Source organism: Corvus brachyrhynchos, unplaced genomic scaffold, assembly GCF_000691975.1.
Source record: "Corvus brachyrhynchos isolate BGI_N302 unplaced genomic scaffold, ASM69197v1 scaffold115, whole genome shotgun sequence".
Lineage (NCBI taxonomy): Eukaryota > Metazoa > Chordata > Aves > Passeriformes > Corvidae > Corvus > Corvus brachyrhynchos.
The window spans coordinates 6,394,703-6,412,835 of record NW_008239553.1 but is presented as its reverse complement, the minus strand read 5'-3'; the positions used below and the strand labels follow the sequence as shown (position 1 = coordinate 6,412,835).

At 38.6% G+C, this 18,133-nt stretch overlaps 1 protein-coding gene across 1 annotated transcript in view; it reads right to left on the bottom strand.

Moving 5' to 3' along the window:
- Positions 1-1,036: 1,036 nt before the first annotated feature.
- The window catches only part of SPI1 (Spi-1 proto-oncogene), a 23,877-nt gene continuing 6,780 nt past the window's right edge, over positions 1,037-18,133 (bottom strand). The window contains exons 2-5 of the mRNA XM_008639420.2: positions 17,928-18,021; positions 10,444-10,631; positions 6,448-6,604; positions 1,037-5,765 (exon numbers count right to left, since the gene is read on the bottom strand). Coding sequence (XP_008637642.1) covers positions 5,449-5,765; positions 6,448-6,604; positions 10,444-10,631; positions 17,928-18,021 — 756 coding nt within the window. The 3' untranslated portion in view covers positions 1,037-5,448. The remainder of the gene's footprint in view (positions 5,766-6,447; positions 6,605-10,443; positions 10,632-17,927; positions 18,022-18,133) is intronic.

The following is an 18,133-nucleotide window of genomic DNA, read 5'->3' as shown; positions in this document are numbered from 1 at the left end:
GCTGAACAAAGAGCTTGGAATTGATAGCTCAGGCTGGCAGAGAAAGGAAAGTACAGTGGGAGTGAGTGGGAAAAAATGGAAGAGGGAATGTCTAAAGAAGAAATCTAAAATAATGTTTCTGAAAGCAGACACCCAAAACTCAGAAAGTTAGGTAAATCTAACAGAACCCAAACTGATTTGTATACGCAAATGCCCTCCTCAGCACCCAAACATTCTTCACTTTGCATAAGGCAGAGGAATCGTAGCATTCTGCACATAGGCACCAGTGGTCAAAGGGCTTCTCATACCTTGAGCACTGCTGCTCTACTGCTGGGGAGTTAGAACAGAAGCTCAGAGGGAGGCCTTAAAGCACAGAAACTGCATTCCTTCCTACCACAAAGCCGCTTCCCCAATCCTTTGCATAACCTTGGTCTCCCCAATACCTCCTCCCACCCTTCTTTCTCCTCCTCCACCTCCTGCTAACCCTTATCTGCTCTACCACATCCTCATTCCCCTCCTGTCCATAGACTGCTCTGCTCATTCTCACGTACTGCTTTGGCTCCCCAAAAGCAAAAAGTAACACTGTGGGGAACTAAAGGCATGAAGGAGGAGGATGTGGCTGGATAAGTGGAGAGAATGGAAAGAAACACAGAATGGAAAGAAAGTTGCCCTGAAAAATCTGATCTACTAGGCCTGCTTCAAGTAGGGGGTTGGATGGGGTGACCTCTGAACATCCCTTCCAACCCAGGTTGCTCTGTGATCCTGTGGGCTGGTGTGAGGTGTTGGGCTAAGGCAGCCACGGATGAGTTATGAGTGAGGAAATAAGAAAGAGTATCTCAGCCTACTGCTGTTTCCGTGTTCTTTGCAAGAAGTTCACATTCCCCAGCTCTTGGAATAGGATTCTAATTATTTGATTTATATACAGACCTCTCTAATAGCACAGGCTTAGCTGAGCCAACTGAATTGCAACGTGCACATTTACTAGAGAAGAAAGGTGAAACTTGGTGAAGTTTTAGCTATTGTTACAGCTGCTTTAAAGAGCAAACTCTTTGTCTACTTGACTGTAATATTTTATTGGGTTCATTACAGTAGCATTTTTATTACAAGCACTACATTTTTTATGTTTTAGGTATATGGGTATGCAAAACCATGTAAATCTGATTTGAGTATTTCTTAGAACAAGGAAAGGTGGTGAGACAGCAAGTTAACACACAAAATAAATTAGAAATAAATGCAAATTCTTGGAGTTGGTACCACAGTGAATGTCATATCAGTGTCTTTCCTATCCTTAATCCATAAATTTTGAATACACAAGTGTGGGATTTCCATTGAGAACATACTGTTCTGGACATTCTCAAAGGAAAAATGAGTATTGTGTTGTCATCAGTAATAAAGTCTTTGCTACGAATTTACAATGTCCAGCTAGAGTACAAGGAAAATTTCGAGCAACAATATAAATAGACTGAATTGAACTGTCATGTGTTATATGTACTAGTTATGAAGCTGGCACTATGGTTTGAATTAAGCTTGATGATTATGAAGGGAATTTTGTTGTGTGGAGATTTGAATGAGGGAGGAAAAAAATAGAAGTGGAAGAAGGGCAAAGAGATTGATACAAATAGAAAAAGTAAACTAAGGCAAAAGGCTTACTGAGGAAAAGAAACTTGGCAATGTATAGAGCCTAAGTCCTGTTGTAATCACAGGTGAAGGCAAACACCGACTGTAAGACTCTGTCAGCGTATGAACCTTGAAATGAGGGTATAGAGAAAAAATTTCATGAAGGAGGAGACAAAAAACCTCCAGCAGATATATTAGGATGTGTGTAATGCATTTTTCAGGAAGTTTGGAGGATTCGATAAATGTGGGCTTTCAGGTAAAAATAAGTAATAGCACCTTTACTGGCAGTTCTGTCTGATGTAGGTGAGTAGTAGCTTATATCTAGAAATGTCTAAAACTCTCTTTGACAGAGTAGAATTTAAAAATACATGCCACCACTGTAAATTATTATAAGCAGATTATCAGTATAGTCAGTGCAATTTTTCTACCTTTGATGCCTCTGATGTACAGCTAGAGGGAGTCTAAAATATTGTAGGAGCAGTTCAGTATTTTGAATTGAGCTCACTGATAGTTTCTTGAATAATCTTTCCACAAGAATTGATTAGGAACCACTCAGCAGCTAATAAAGCCAGTTTTTAAAGCAGGCTGCAAAGGGCCAAATAAAAGTTGAATATCTGGCTGTAGTATGAATACTTGCCTTGAAAGAGGATTGATAATCTCTAACAGCAGCAGGCTGCAAAATGTTCCAATGAACTTGTGCTAATCATGGGTCACCTCTCCTAATAATGACCCCACTGGCCTTTTCTGAGCACGTCTGCCTGTCTAATACTTGGCTATCTTCAGAGAAAATGGAATGCTTGCTCCTCTGTAATTTTGCACAACCTGTGATTTTGTCACATTCATTTTGGTATTTTTGTCTAAAACAGCTGAAGAGCTTCTGCTTGCATGTGCAACTGAATGGCGATAATTCAGCTTGATTAGACAGCCTAGTATCCCGAGCAGCTGGATTGTATGGCAGACAAACAGTACTCTGGCAGAGAAGCATCATCATTTGGTCTCCTTCACAGCTGCAACACATGATTATTCACTCTTTATGCCACAGATGAAAAACCTAACCAGAAACAGATGGGGAGCAAATATTTTTAGAAACAGTATTTCAAAACATTAACAAGAGGAAGAGAAAAAGTTTTCAGCTTTGGAGATAAAATTTTAAATTTTAAAAAAATTTCTTCTTATAGTATATTCAATATTACTTCAAAAAATATTTTAATTACGAATAATACTGTTCCCCCAAATATTTTTCTCATATCTTCTATTTCCATGTTTCTTGTGGTCAAAACCAGTGTAAAATGCAAATTCTTTAACTCAAGTGCAAGCAGTTGCTCTAAATTAACATTTTCTAGTAATGCACAGTGCTCAAATAGCTAGTTTAAAGGTTCTTGTTGTTTCTGTTTGAATGCTTATTTTAATTTTATATTATTTCCCTAGCATCTAATTGGATTTTATGCAAGACTTGCTAGGGAAATGGAAAAATAGATCTCATAGATCTTAGGAAGCTTTTTGGTAAGCTTGAAATGGCTTTTCCGATATCCTAATCATCTCCACAATTAACTCACCAGTTGGCTCTTTTCAGTTATCACAGTTTTCCTCCAAGAGGAAATGATCCTTCTCCTCCAACTTACAGTGTCAGAGAAGGATCAGTTCTGCTTTGGAAGCTGTGTTTGTGATAAAGATATTTTTATGAAGAGAAGAATTATTACTCTATTTTCTTGAATATCAAGTCTGCAAGTCTGATGAATGCAAATGTCTTTAATCTCTTTTTAATTCCAAGCCAGTGGTGGAGAGTCATCATCAGTACCAAGCAGAGAAGTCTTGAGTTTCTAGCTGAGCAAGAAGGAACTTTAATTGTGTCAGTGTTGGGTGTTGTTCTAGTCTTCTGAGAGCTGCCTTCAATGTCTTCAGCCTCCATCCTAAAATTTCAGTATGGATGCAGATGGAGTTATATGAATCTAATTTAGTGAGTATTACATTATGTCCTACAGAAAGTAAATCCTTCCAGCACAATTTTAGAAACAAAATGTCTTCTTAATTTGTTTTATAGCTTTGACTTACCCTAAACCTAAGTGGATGAAAAATATTTGACATGATTTTCAAAGAACAGTGACTAAAAGTACGATTACAAGATTTTTAAAATTATGAAGGGTAACTCTCTGCTAATTTTTGGCACTGACTGATGTATTTATCGTGTTCATGAACTGGGAAGAAGAATTGGGAAGTAGTACTTTGTGATGTTTTTTAAGCAGGAGCTTCTTTCTGTTTGGCTCCAAAGAGACACTGTAGGCCGTGATGTCACCAGACTTTTCACTTCCACAGTGAGATTGTTAGTGTAGATAACACTGACTATGTTTAGATTTAATTTTGAGAATTCAGGTCTGTAAGAAGCTCATCACTTTCAACTATTTCTGGTTTCAGTGAGGAGCAAGCTCTGAAAAATTTCAAGTTATTTAGTGATATTTGGCATGTTGTACTGCATTTCAATATTGTTAAAAAACTCCTTCTCTTCATTCTCAATCTGCCTCATTTCACAGTATCAATCGTGGGAAAGTCATGATGATATTTCCTGATTTTTGAGTGATTGAAACAGTTGAGATATGTTAAATAATGCTAAAACTTAAAATTCTAATTTTCTTACTGTTGGTTGAATTTGGATTTAATTTCTGTGTTTAGATGTACTGGGTAAATTTACCATGGTGTCTCAGATATTGAATTGTTTTTTATTTTGCATTTTGAGTGTTATCTATACAGTGCAGTTGTTATTAGTTACTATTAATTTTTTTACAGTAGGGATTAAAATCCACAGTTAAAATCTTGAAACTTGAATTCTTGTACTTGAATTCTGCAAAGATAGGATTAAATACAACTTATTTCCAATAAAGATTCATAAGCTAGAATCAAGGTATCACTGTGGGGGAAAGCAAGAAGAACGAACATGAGCAGGAAAATAAGTGAAACCACAGAAGAACATGGTTAATTATTATATCCTAAACAGGATGGAAGTATAAATGCAATTCTTGGTATATATGACCAGAAAAAGTTCAACTGGCAGTGTTTCGTTTGCACAGGAAAAAATAGTGAGAAATATATATATGTATATATATATGTATATATATAGATGTATTTTTCAATTTCCTTCAGTACTGTAGTCCCTTTCACAGTAATGCATTTCACCCGTTATATTTGTTACTGAGTTTGACACCACTGACGATGTTTCCAGATAAATTAAGAAGTAGCTACAGATGGGTAAGGCCCTATAACCCAGTGCACCTTTTGTTAAGACACCACACAGGAGCTGTGTCTGCATAACTGAATGTGTGACGCTTGTTTGTGAAGTAGTCATTTATTATGCAAACATCAAAACTTCATTATATCTAACTTTATTAAATATGTACATGTTATTACTATTTAAAAGAACGAGTATCATTCCAAGATCTGCAAACTTCTCTCTAGCTCTGAGAGCTGCGGCAGAGCCTGTATTAATGCTAGTTTAAAAGCTGGAAGCTAACGCGGTGTCACTGTGAGTGACACAGCACCACCTCTGGAGGCAAAACTTCATCGGCTGTATTCTTTAGTTGCAACACAATCAAAAAAAAGATCTTTCCTGACAACAATATATTTGTACATTGTTTAAATTTCCCAACTCTGTCCAACTTGGAGGATGGAAGCAAAGAATTCTGTCATGATTAGGATTCTCAGATGCTGAAGAAGGGAATTCGTACCAGAAACATCTGATGATAAAGGCTGTTTAAAGGCAGAGAATGGGGCACAGGAAGCAAAGAGAAAGATGCGTCCATCTCCTCTGCTGGTGTCCAGCCAGGAGCTCTTAATATTTTTCTTGCTCAGGGTCCCATGGCCTCAGTGAGGATAATGCTTCCTATCAGTGGCCCCCCTTCCCATCACCTCTCCACTAAACTGGTAGGTCAGCTTCTTCTTAACTTTCTTGACTTCCCCTGTCTTGCCATAGTTTCTCAAAGCCCGTGCCATCTTCTGGTAGGTCATTTTCTTGCGATTGCCTTTCTGGATGCCCCAGCGATGCGCCAATGCTTCTTTGTGTTTGGAGGAGAACTGGAAAGTACCTTTTTCCTTGTCCACCCACCAAATGCTGTCCTTCATGTCCCCACTGCGAAGAAGGTCCAGAAGGAACTGATACAGACGTATCTTTTTCTTGCTGCCTGTGTGAAAGTCAAAGAAGAAAGCCAGTGGATCATTAGTATTTGTGTGTAGTTCCTGGTGAAACAGCAGAATGCATCTAAGTGTTCCAGCTAGCTTGGGAGAGACTAACTTCTTCAGTTTGCAGCATTTGTAACAGTAGACAATGTAACACTGTGAGGACATATTGTGGATTGATGTACCAAGAAGAAAAAACAAGAATAAGTAATTCCAAAGGCTAAACTTCCAAAATTAATTTGCTAATTTGAAGCTAATTGAAAGACATTGCTAATTCAAAACTAATCTAAACCTAATTTTGGCAGGTTATACAGAATGTGACTCTCAGGTACTGAGCAAAGAGAGATAAATATTTTTTTTAAATTGGTTCTTCCTTGACCTTCTTGTCTTGGTTTTCCCAGCTGTTAATATAAATTGGAGTAGAAATGGCAACAGCCATTTCCATTCGGGAAGCCCCAACAGACAAAGCCGGAGGAGGGAGGTGAGTACCTAAAGAAATGAGGTTTGAGATAGTTATGATTGTGAAAGATTCAGAGGACAGGAGAGTGCAAGGAGTCAGGGAAAGAAAAGCTTTGGCAGTGGCATAAAATACTAGCACAGCAGTTCTACAGTTTTATTCATTATCATCATGGTAATGTAACAGCTACTCAGTTCATAGCTTGACAAAATCCTTCTGTTTTCACTGACCTGTTTCTCCATGCATAATTCCAGGCCCAGGGTCCACACCATCATTCTCCCCATCTGATACCTCCAATGGGGGGCTCTGCCTCTCTATGTCCTCCTCGTCAGAACTGGGCTGAGGTGGAGAGGAGTACTGTAGGCACATCCGGGGCAAATATGACACCTTTTGGAAACAGAGTAGTAGAGGGAGAAGGCAATGATAGAGAGTAGGGCATCAAAATTAAAAAAGGAAATGTAATGAAAAGAGTCACAGAGAAAAGGGGGAAGAAAGTAAGAGGTATGGGAAAATGTTTACTGTAATACTGAGTGACTTAGTTGTTGACATTTATAGTAGATGCCATCCTATTAAGAAGCACTTTCAGATAACAGTCACCACTAACACATGTACAACAATGCACCTTTACAAGACGGAAGGATGAATAACATTGTGAATGTCAGAACTTTCCCATACCTTATATCCTGTGCAAGTAACACTGCCCCTCTTCCCCCACATCTCCCCAAAGCTTGCTTTCTTCCTAATAAGTTTCTGATCCCGGTTGTCTATCCCCAGAATGAAACTGCTTTTCAGAACAACTTTTTTTCTAAAACAGACCATCTGGAGCTAAATTTGAAAGAGATGAACAATACTGCCCTATCATGGCTGGCTTTGGCTCTGTTGTCCTCTTCCTTTTTCAGGCACAGTACCTTCTGACGTCAGCGAAATCCTATGGGACTGCATCCAAATTTAGAGTTGGGATTATACTGGTCCATCGGCTTTCTGTCTTAAATTTCCCCCATGAGGAGGGGAATAGCCCTAACACTAAGATAAGGGATACATCATATCAGCCCATATTCTCTTTTCCCAAATGGCTATCTGAAAATTCCCCATTAGGGGGGATTTCTCATCTGCAAAACTAGCAAGCTAGTTTTTGTGTTAAATTCTCTTGCCCTTATATAGAGATGTTGTCAGAAGCAGTGTGGAATATACCTCAGCTCTGTAAATTCTCAGTTGTGGTCTGGTTTGCTAGGAAACATGACCAGTTGCCACAAATTATTGCATCTTCTTATTTAATAATGAGAAACATATCAGTCTGAGGGGCAGGGAGTAAGAACCCAATTCCTACTTTAAAAAAACCCAACCAACATCCCCCCAAACCCAGCAGCATATCTTATGTAGCTTTCATGAAATGGGACAGATGAAGGTCCTTGAAAGTGAGCTCCTTTTGAACTGCTCTTCTCCTTCCCCAGGAAAGGATGTTTTGAGCCTGCTGCCCTTCCTGGGACAACTCAGACACTGAAGCGGGCAGTGGGTGTTCATGAGTCACACCACCCACCGCGTGCTGGGCTTTGCCGAGTGGTGCTTTTCGGATGAGTTTTGCACCACCTTAAAATGTCCCAATAAGGCGTGTGCAGAGGGCTGGTTTGGGGCACAGCAGCCGGCAGTTAATGAGTTGGCAGATTGGCTGGAGCCGATCTGGCAGGAAGGGCAGGATTGGGCAAGAGTGCGTGTAAGCTTCCTGTCAGATCCCCAAGAGCGAAACTTCAGCCCTCACCACAGGCACCTTTAGCTTTTTACAGTTAAGAAAGCTGCAGCCTCCGGGGTAGGAAGGAAGGGAGAGACTTTGCCATGGGGGAAGGGGAATGAGAAGGTGGGACAGAGTCTTACAGGGGAGGGGAACAGAGATTGGTGCCCCTGCAGAGAAAAAGGCTGTGGAAGCTTGGAGTGTTTTGGGAGGTCGTGTGGGAGTAAGGAACCTCTTCTCTGGGGCTGGAGTGGGACAGTGGGAGAATGGGAGGGGACATGGTGTCTTTGAAGCAGAGGTGGTTGCAGAGGCCAGCCTGGGCAGTTGAGTGAGCTTTCCCCATGCTGTCCCCACTTTCCCTGACTGTTCTGTCTTTGCTTACACTTCCTTTGCACCTGAAACTCAGCAAGGCCAATACAGTGTCACGCAGTTTTGGGACAGAGTTACAGAGTCACAGAGGACCGGCCAGTGTGCTATAAAGAGCCAGGTTACTAACACTGTTCTGGAGGGAGAAAACTTAAGGAACTACTAGCTACTTTCCATTTTCTGATGTTTTCTCAGGGTCTGTGGCACTCACGTGTGATTTTCCTCTTTCTAAAGTTCTTCTCACAGTTTTCCAACCTTTTATTTCATCCTCCCTTCCGAATGAATATTTTTTTCTTATTTTATTATTTGTGAGGCCCCTGTTGGCAGGCTAACAAAACTTTTAAACAAATCTTGTTCATGAACAGGTTAAACTTCAAATTTGATTTCACAAAGTAATGTGATATTAACAGACAATTAAAGAAATGTCTTTGCTTGTTCTTCCTTTATTGCAAACAGTAACTCTGATATTGCAGGACAGGCACGCTAGTTAGAAACTAGCAAATTCAGAGGAGGATTAAAACTTACTTCCTGCTTCTGTTTCTTTGCCTGGGACTGTGACTGAGACACACCAGAAGCTGAACTTCAGAGCATGCCAAGTACTATTTGCATGAGCTATTCTAGGAATAAAAGTAAAGTAAAAAGCCAAAGATCCCCTGCTGGTAAGGAAAAGGAGGGTAGTGGTGAATTCTGCATACTAACATCTTCTGCAGCTTGGTATGGGGAGGGGCAGAGAGAGAACAATGCTCTTTATCAGAAGTTGTAACAAAATTAGTTCCCTGCCTTTCATCCTGAAATGAAAGGCCATAGCTGAGTAGAATGAAGGGGGATAAGCAGAAGTGCCCTCTCTTGTTTTTCAGCTGTCCTTCTGAAGACATTCCTAAAGGGGCTCATTTTCATCCTTTGCCTTTGGCCAGAGGTAATGGTTGGTCATTAGGTATTAGCAGTTGCAATGAGCAACTGAAACAGCTTGAAGCTTCCCACAGACTGCTGTTCCATTAAGCATTTTTTATATTTGTAACTTTCTGTTCCTAATTCTTTGTTTGTATCGACATCTTATATTCTATTCCTGATTTTTTTATGGCTTGCAGTTTCCTGTTTTCAGTGTTAACTTACTCATTCTATTTTTTCTCTTCTTTCTTTTTGATTAACACAGTATTAACATACAATTTCAGTTTGCTTTGAACAGAGAAACCCTAAATGATAACCCCATGCATGTGGTTTTTCTCACCAAGTTTCAGCAAGGCCACTGTTACATGCAGCACTGTAATCAGCAAATGCTCTTTTCTCTGACTTCAATTCTACTCTGTCATTTTATTTAGGACATTTCATGTATATTGGGAAACTCTTTAGCACAAGAACTCCCAGCTTTCTTACTGCTTTCAGTAATGACTTTAGGGCATAGTCTTGTAGGATCAAGAGTGATTTCCACACCTACTGTGCTTAGTATCTTTGCAGTATGATGGAACACCTTATAATTTCAGCTTCAGTGAGAATTCACTGGTGCTTTGGGGACTATCTTTACTGCATAGTGGAGTATCTTTTTTTTACAGGGAAATGCCTGGCTTCATGTAAAATCTGAGCAAAGACAAGACAGTGTGCTTTGGCTTGTGACTTGTTTACTCCCAGAGAGAAGCACAAGTATGTTCTCCTCAGCCTGTGGTAGAAATTACCAGTGACTTGTCTTTGTTAGCATTTCTCATACAAGTCATGTAAAAATGTCAGGGTTCCTTGGAAATATTTAAAACCTTACTACTACTTCAAAGCTCAGAATTACTTCTTAAGAGTCATGGGTACCCTCGCTATGATGATACAAAGCTTCTCAGGTCCAGTTCATCTGCAGGATTGCAAACCAGTTGATTTTCATTCCAAATGAAACAAAAATTAGAAACTCCAAACACCTCCACAAAATGCAGTTCTCTTTTTAGACAGTGTGAGGAGCGTGACTTCTCATTATCCAGGTAAAAAGAATGTTTAAAATACATTTGTCCTGAGAATGAAGAGCTTTACATGCCCTAAGAACCTGAGTAATTCTTTTCAGCAATCTCTTTCACTTAACAGTTTGCATTCCCTAATGCACTATTTTCTTTACCATTAATTATCATCTGAAATTCTGAGCAGGGGCTGGTAACCGCACCTGGTGGTTGAGTCCGATGTGTGTGGTTGGGATTGCAGAATCCAAGACATGCATTTGCTCAATCTCCATGTGCCTGTAGAGCTGCTGCAGCTGGGGAGGCTGCACACTCTGCAGTTCTGTGAAATGGTTGTCTCCAAAGGTCTCAAACTCACTGTGCATGTGGTGTGGATGATATTCCCAATAATGATCTAAAGAAAGTTTAAAAAAATTGTCTGTCATTGCAAGATTAAAAAACATGGCATTTACCTGGCTTTCTTTGGTTCTTACCCCTGTCACTGCTCTTTCTGCCCTCTCCAAACCACTCCTGTTGACCTGTCTGTCTCTGCTGACAATCTGTATAGATCCCTGTAAAGTTTCTTTTCCTGATCTCATAAATTCCTGTGGCTGGGAAGTAATACTTAGGCCACTTTAAGTAGGACAATACTCTCAGATAGTGAGATGGATTTCCATGATAATTTAACACAAGATGCAAAAGATGTTAATGCTGGCACCTTTCTCAAGAAGAGACCATGACAAGTTTCAAAACATTGTCGTTCTTGAGACAAATTCTACTGATCTTCATACTGTCATATTCTTATTACACTCCTTATGGAAATGAGGAGGAAAAAATGTTAAGATTATTCGGCAGCTATCTTTAGTCTTTATTTTACTCTGCTAGCAAAATCTCAGGAATGCTGCAGGAAAGGCACTTTTCTAGATATTTCCTGTAATCCTGTGTTGCTGTATCACACATTTTGAAGTACCAATACTAGAGAATAAAAGGAGAAACATGTGGAAATCTGGTGTACACTGTTTACAGGAAGGCTAAATTCTAATGCAGACTCCTTCTCCACCTTTTTATCTCTTTAGTACATTTGAAATTTCTGTGATAATTTGGATTTTTTTCAAAAACATAAAGAAGTACTTAAATAACCACTATCCTGTTTCCTGATTAATTTATCCTTGAAATTAAATTCCATATCATTTTCAGTTTTAGATTTCTGGCTTTTTTAGTTCCACATAAGCCTTCAAGTTTTTAGAATGTCATATTTGCTGCTCAAAATTGAAAATTTTCTACAAGAAGTGTGAAGTATTGCTAATTCTATTTCTCTTATACAATAGCTGCATACATAATTTTGCACATATTTATGTGCAGCCTGTTTTTAAAATCAGTGTCAACACTATGTCCTCTGCTCTGACTGAACTCAGAACTAATCTTCCAGATTTTACCTTTTCGTGCATCATTTTATGCATGGCCAAGATTTCTTTATGATATTCTGTGTACCAGTTCTAATTTATATATTACAATTCCAAGTTTTCTTCCTTTGTATTATTATAAATCATTTCTGTCCTGCCCTTCACATGTTTTTCACATGTTTTGCTGTCATGTACTTTTACAATCTACTTCTAATTATCACTTAACCCAGCTTCAGCTCTCAGTCTTTCAGTGTAAATCAGTATAATCACCCCCCTATTCACACTTGTACACCTCTCCAAGCTCCCTCCCAACTGTTGACATCCATTCAATAACAGAATTGAACATGTTCCTCTAAAGTAGTTAAATTTATAGAGGAAAAATTGTCTAGTTCTGCAATATAATGTTATTGTGCATGACATTATCAGGATACTAATGTGCTATGAATATTTTTCCTAAATATCAAATTTGTTCCTTTTCTCATCTTCTGTCTCCTCATCCTCCCCCATTTATGTTTCAAACAGTTAAGTGTAATAACACTGAGGATTTGAAATCCAGGAGAATGACTTTGAATGTGGCTTCCTTTAGAGTTAACTCAGTGAATGTAATACCAAACATAGTTGTACTTGAGAAACTGTAAGGTCCTTTAGCTGCCTTTGTTCTCAGGCCTGTAGAAATTTATTTGGAGGCTCTATCACACCCTTTGTGACACCAGCACTTACTTTTTTGTCCTTTCTGCTTTTCTGATTCACGAATAAACATCATCACTGCATGTGGAAGGGGTGGAAATGTGCTTATAAAAGCATCCAGGGACCTGCTGCATTACTTTGTCACTTACTTGCTTTGTTGTATGGCACTTTCTGTGGGCTATGTATGGATTTTATAGCCCTAAGACAATTACAATGCACAGTAGCGCTTCTTCATGTTGCAGTTCAAGACAAAGATTTCAGTTTCTAGGGTAAAAAAGTGGGGTTAATGGGTGCAAAGTACCCAGGTATTTTAACATCCACATCTACTTCAACCCAGGAAACAGCAGAGTGCGTGAGTTGAAATCCAAAGGTTATCTAAGGCTGTGTCGTGGTAGGAAGCTTTGAGCACTTTCAGTGTGAAACCTTTCCGTTTAGCTGGAAGACTGAGTCACACTAACTCTTGTTTTCTCTGGGTTAAATGACTGCAGATTTCTTTAAGTAGAGCTAACCACTGAGGTCCCATGTACCATGGGCAGCCCTGCATATTAAATTGTTGAGAATACATTGCAGGAGTAATCTAAACTCTTGTTCCTTAGAACAATCTGGCTCTTCTTGCTGTGTGGAAGGTGCTCCGTTGGAGGGCAATGTGTATTCCCAAAGAGCCCTTGTCATTGATAATCTACAACAGCAAATGACATCAATGCATATTTAGGAGGATGACAAAGCCCAGGAAGAAGTCTCTGAGGTGTGAATGGCAGGTCTTCAGCTGTGGAATGTCTTACTAGTAGAAAACATTGTGGCCAAGAGAGAACAAAGAACCTTTCCAACATGCAAAGCCATGAGTATCTGTGCACCCTCTAGGTGGCCTACTTTTGATTCTTTTAAAATACTTTTTAATCAGCAGTCATGTTTTTATACTTCAAGATACCTCTTCGTTTTTTGGAGCCTATGACAAGGTTACTGTTGTTCCAGAACAGTTTTAACTTTTCCCTTGGCAGATTAATTAACCTATGGAACACTATTTATGCATATTCATGCTAATAACTAATTATTAATTATAATATTAATTACTAAAGTCCTTTTTGATGGAATTAGATGCTGCTGTAAAAAGACAGTAATAAAATAATACTATTAGCACAGCATATAGGATTTAAAGTAATGACATAATGGTATTACACTACAAAAAAATCTATGTCAGAAATTACTTCAACACAAACTTATGTCCAAACATTCAAGTTGTTATAGGGACCAAAGTCCTTATTCTTTCTAAATTATCTATAATTTCCCAGTGATGCTTAGGAAAAACAAATTGGTTTAGTAACATTAGAAGAGAAATTACAAATCTGTCTCCACAAGCCCTTCTGCAGTTAACCATCCTGGCTAAGTTATTGCACATGAAAATTAAAAGAGAAATATCTAAATATCTGTGTCTGCAGATATTAGAGTTACCAGAAAATTTACTTCTGTGCTCTTTGTTAGTGTTATGTCAGTAACACATAGCAATTATGTTCTTTTCTCTAAAACATGAAGGTGGAAGGAAGAAAAAAGACAGGAGAGAAAAATTCTAGAAATGGAAAGTGCCTGTTCTTTGAGTAAAGGAAAATGTCATTAAAAGCCAAGTTATAGCTACACAATGGAGTCATTATGAGAAATTTCATGTGAAGTGAAAGAGGATGTGAAAAAAATTCTCTCTTACAGAGACATGGAGATCATGTTTGTTTTGGTCTTGTATGTAGTGAAAGGTTAGGGGAAGGACAATCATGAACTCTGAACTCCCTCCCATGAACGAGAGGATGTTAGCCTGTTGGGAAGCCATAGCTGACCTAAAGCCATTGTGTTAATATTCACCATGGAGCTAGGTTCTCACTCCACAAGTGAGAAAACATGACCAAACTTTTTCATACACCTTCTCACCACTGTAAATTGCTTTGCTCCTGTTTTAATAGGTGAAAAATGGTAGAACCAGCAGTTGGAATATGAAACAGGCTCAAGGAAGGTATTTCTAATAAAAGTGGAGCAACGGGCTAAATCTGCATTATGTATGCAGTGCAAAGCCGTGCAGAAATTCATGAGCCAGCTATTGATCTGGAAATGTGACAGCTCTGTCAGCACAGTGCTCTGCCCTGGCTGAGGAGACAGCTGCTGGCATGGATGCACTTGGGAGGTCTGGCTTAATGGCTCTGGCTAGTTCTGCTCTGGGCTGGGCAGATTTTCCAACACATGTTGAACTAGGAGAGGGTTTCTTTCACAGCTCCACACTGCATAGCTTACAAGTCGCACTGTGTTTTGCATATCTGAAAAAACAAGTCAAGAAAAAAACCCATAGGGAAAATGAGAAAAATATTGAAGGACATTGGAAACTCAATGTCTTGATCAGATACTGCAGAAACACTTGAGAAGAGTACTGTAGTCCTGGGCAGAGTGTCAGTCTTATCTAAAACAATATTAGAATCTCATTAGCTCTCACTTTACAAACTTCATGACTTTAATAATGCCAAATATTCAAAAACCTGTGAGTCAGACCCCATCAATTCATGAGAATAACTTTGAAGGGAAGGAATTTTTTAATGAAGTTTGGAATTCTTTCTTTTTTTCATATAGGATTTAAGATGGAGATCCACCTGTTTGGACTTTCTTCCACTTCTATGTGGGCTAATAAAATCAAAGGTGAGATTCTTAAATGATCGTGTTACTCCAGGATGTAGGACAAAAATAAAATCCCAGATCATGAAATCTAGTGAGTTCCATAAGGCTAGGAATGAAGCAAACAAGGGCCAGCACTCAGCTTCATACAGAAAGTGATTTTTACTAAACCTATAATGTTTGGTAGTAACATAGAGACAAAGCTGCAGTGGAATTAGGTAATTACTAAGATTGCATTAGTGTTACAAAATATGCTGTGTTACACTTACAGACTTACAAGCTCAGGGTAGGGTGATGGACTAATACATGATCACTTGAAGCAGCTTCTGTCCTGCGTGACTGTGTCTCTGTGTTTATTACAGTTTTTAAAACATAGATACACTGCAGTACAGAAAATAATCCCACAATGCATCACATTGTGGTTTTGCTTGTTAAAATCAGTGTTCACTTGTTGGAAATTATTTCCTACATATTACTCACTAGTGGCACAGATCTACAGCTTTTGATGTGGACTTTACTGCCTATTTGTGTAAATATGGAGTAAGGGTTTCCTTCAGCATTATATTTGAGGAGAAGGTGACAGTAATGCATGTAGCACAGATCTACAGATTAAGACATTGCCATCTCCCTTTCACAAAATTAATTTGCTAGCAGTGAGAGAGAGGTAGTCTGACACTTGAGGAAAATTTCCTATTTCTTTAGCAGTCCCTTGTCAGCAAAATCAGAAGTATTATTCTGTCTAGAGGCATCTATTTGCATTAACTGGCAGTTTTGAGGTGCATATTGGTACTGAGTAGGCCTGAAAAATTATTTTTATGTATTGTGAGGGATCTCCCTGTACCCCAAGCTGAACTTCTCTCTCACAGTTCTGTTCTTACTTCTTCTTTTTTTTTCCCCTAGCTAATCAGGTTCTTGTCTCTTTCACTGCTGTCACTGCAGTACCTTTTTTATTCCTTTCCCCCTCCATTTTTCAATCATTGTGCTTTTATCCAATTTGTTCTGAACACTTAGTACATATTTCTAAACGTAGTTTGTGGCATCCTTTTCCTGCTCTTCTGCATGGCTCTTCTAAAGACCCTATACTTCTGTCATGTAAACAAAATGAAAGCCAAAGTTGTTTTTTTCAATATTTGTAGGAAAGAAGGAAACTGCAATAATTTGTTGTTTTCACTCTCCATCTGTATTCTTTGGTTGTTCACTGCTCTTTTGGACTGTGAGCAATTCAGGACAGCACAGGGCACATTTGATATTTATACACAACCAACTACATTACAGGTGCTTTCCTAAATAAAAATCTGACTGAAATGTGCAGGTTGGGTTTAAGTTGTGTCTTCCATAAGCACTTATGTTAGGAATTAAAAATATGGTTTTAAGCTCTTTAGGACAAGTGTAGCACAACTTTAGGAACAGACAAATTTCTGTTTAAAGTGGGTGTTTAGGTACTGCTTAGGCTATAACCCATACAGGTGACTATCCAGTTTTTGTTGTGTTCATTTTGATGAGTAAAATCATGTTATTGATTTGAGAAATGTAGCTTAGGAACAGTCTTTCAACAGAAAAATGGGCAGTAAACCAGATGGGGTGATAAAATTATGAAAGATAAAGAGATGTTTTTGTGTGAGGTAGCCTGGACTTAATGACAGAAAAGATATTTCCAAGTGCTTTTTCCTACATGATATCTTTTATATTTATTGTTTAATTGTCACCATTGCCTTTTGAGATAATCAGTGTTATCCGGTTTTATGAGTGTGCAAACAGGTACGGGGTATAATGTAAAAACCCCGAATTTCCATGTGGAATTTGCTGGGTATGATTAATGAGACTTGACAGATGCCGTGAGATAACTTATAAAAACTGAATTAATTCTTTATCTCCAGGTGTTAAGAATATCATAGGTGTTTCCTGAATGCAATGTAGAGAACAAATTTAGATAGAAATCTCTTTCAGCTAAATGCTCAGAGTGATCTTACTCTGTAACTCACTGCTCTTTAAGATAGCTTCTGTTGCCACAGACAAAACAGTGCTGTGCTATGAAAAGTTCATGTCTTAAATTATAACAGCAATGGATCTAGTTGCTGTATCAGTGGGAGTCTTTCAGGGAAACTCCAGGATCTGCAGGGACTGCCACCAGTAACACAGTAGAACGGTGCTTTTCCTTCCTGAGTCAATATTGACTCTGGTATTTCCAGGGTGGTGTTGCTGGATTATTGTATTGCACAGGAGATGAAATTCACAAAGCAAGACTCTCGCCTCTGCGTTGATTTAGAGTCCAGTGCCCAGACAACATTAAAATATAGACACCAAAGCTTTGAAATTACATACATAAATTGAAGTAATAAATAATCATATAGCATTTTTACATTGAGTTATGTTTACATACAAACAGCTACAAGGAAGTTTTACATAGATTTAGAGAGAGGAAGTACTTGGGTGTACTGGAGGAAGAGTGAAAGTTGTTAGGTGTGGCAGCATGCAATAGAGAGCAAAAGAAAGAGAAAAATACGTGGAGTTGAAGAAGGCTAAATACCAAATAAACCTAATTGAAATAAAAGCACAAATAGAATATCTAGGACCTAAGTCAAATAGGAATTGAACATGGGAACGTAAGAGGAGGAGTAGTGTTGCAAATCCATGTTCTCAAAAAGTTGAGAAGCAAGCTGAATGCTTTTGATCTGCAGAGGAAAATAAAAACACAGTAAAGACAATGAAGGATAGAGATAATGATATACACTTTTCTGGAAGCTCCTTGCATCATACAGTGCTTTTTAAAATGCTCTTTCAGAGAAACCATGTTGCAGTTGCTGGGTTGGAACAGTGCCATTAAGCAGAATAAAATAATGTTCATTTCTGATTTGAAAATATGTGCCTATACATTATAGATCACAGCAGCAGATTTGTTGTTTTCTTGTATGTCCTAAATCTATTTCCTGTGGTATCCCATGAGACTTTATGCTCCAAGGAGATATTTTTTGACTTACCACCATGACTCTCTCCATCACTGTTGAGATACTGGTAATAGTCATGGGGCTGTCGGTAGAGGTCTGACTCATAGGATACCATATCTTCAGAGGGCTGTACAAAGAAGAGGAATTTTTAGAACTGTAAGTTTACACAAATCCTTTCCAAATTATTCATATAGTTAGTGAAGGGCTGATGCCAACCCATTTTATATTGCCTAGGGAAA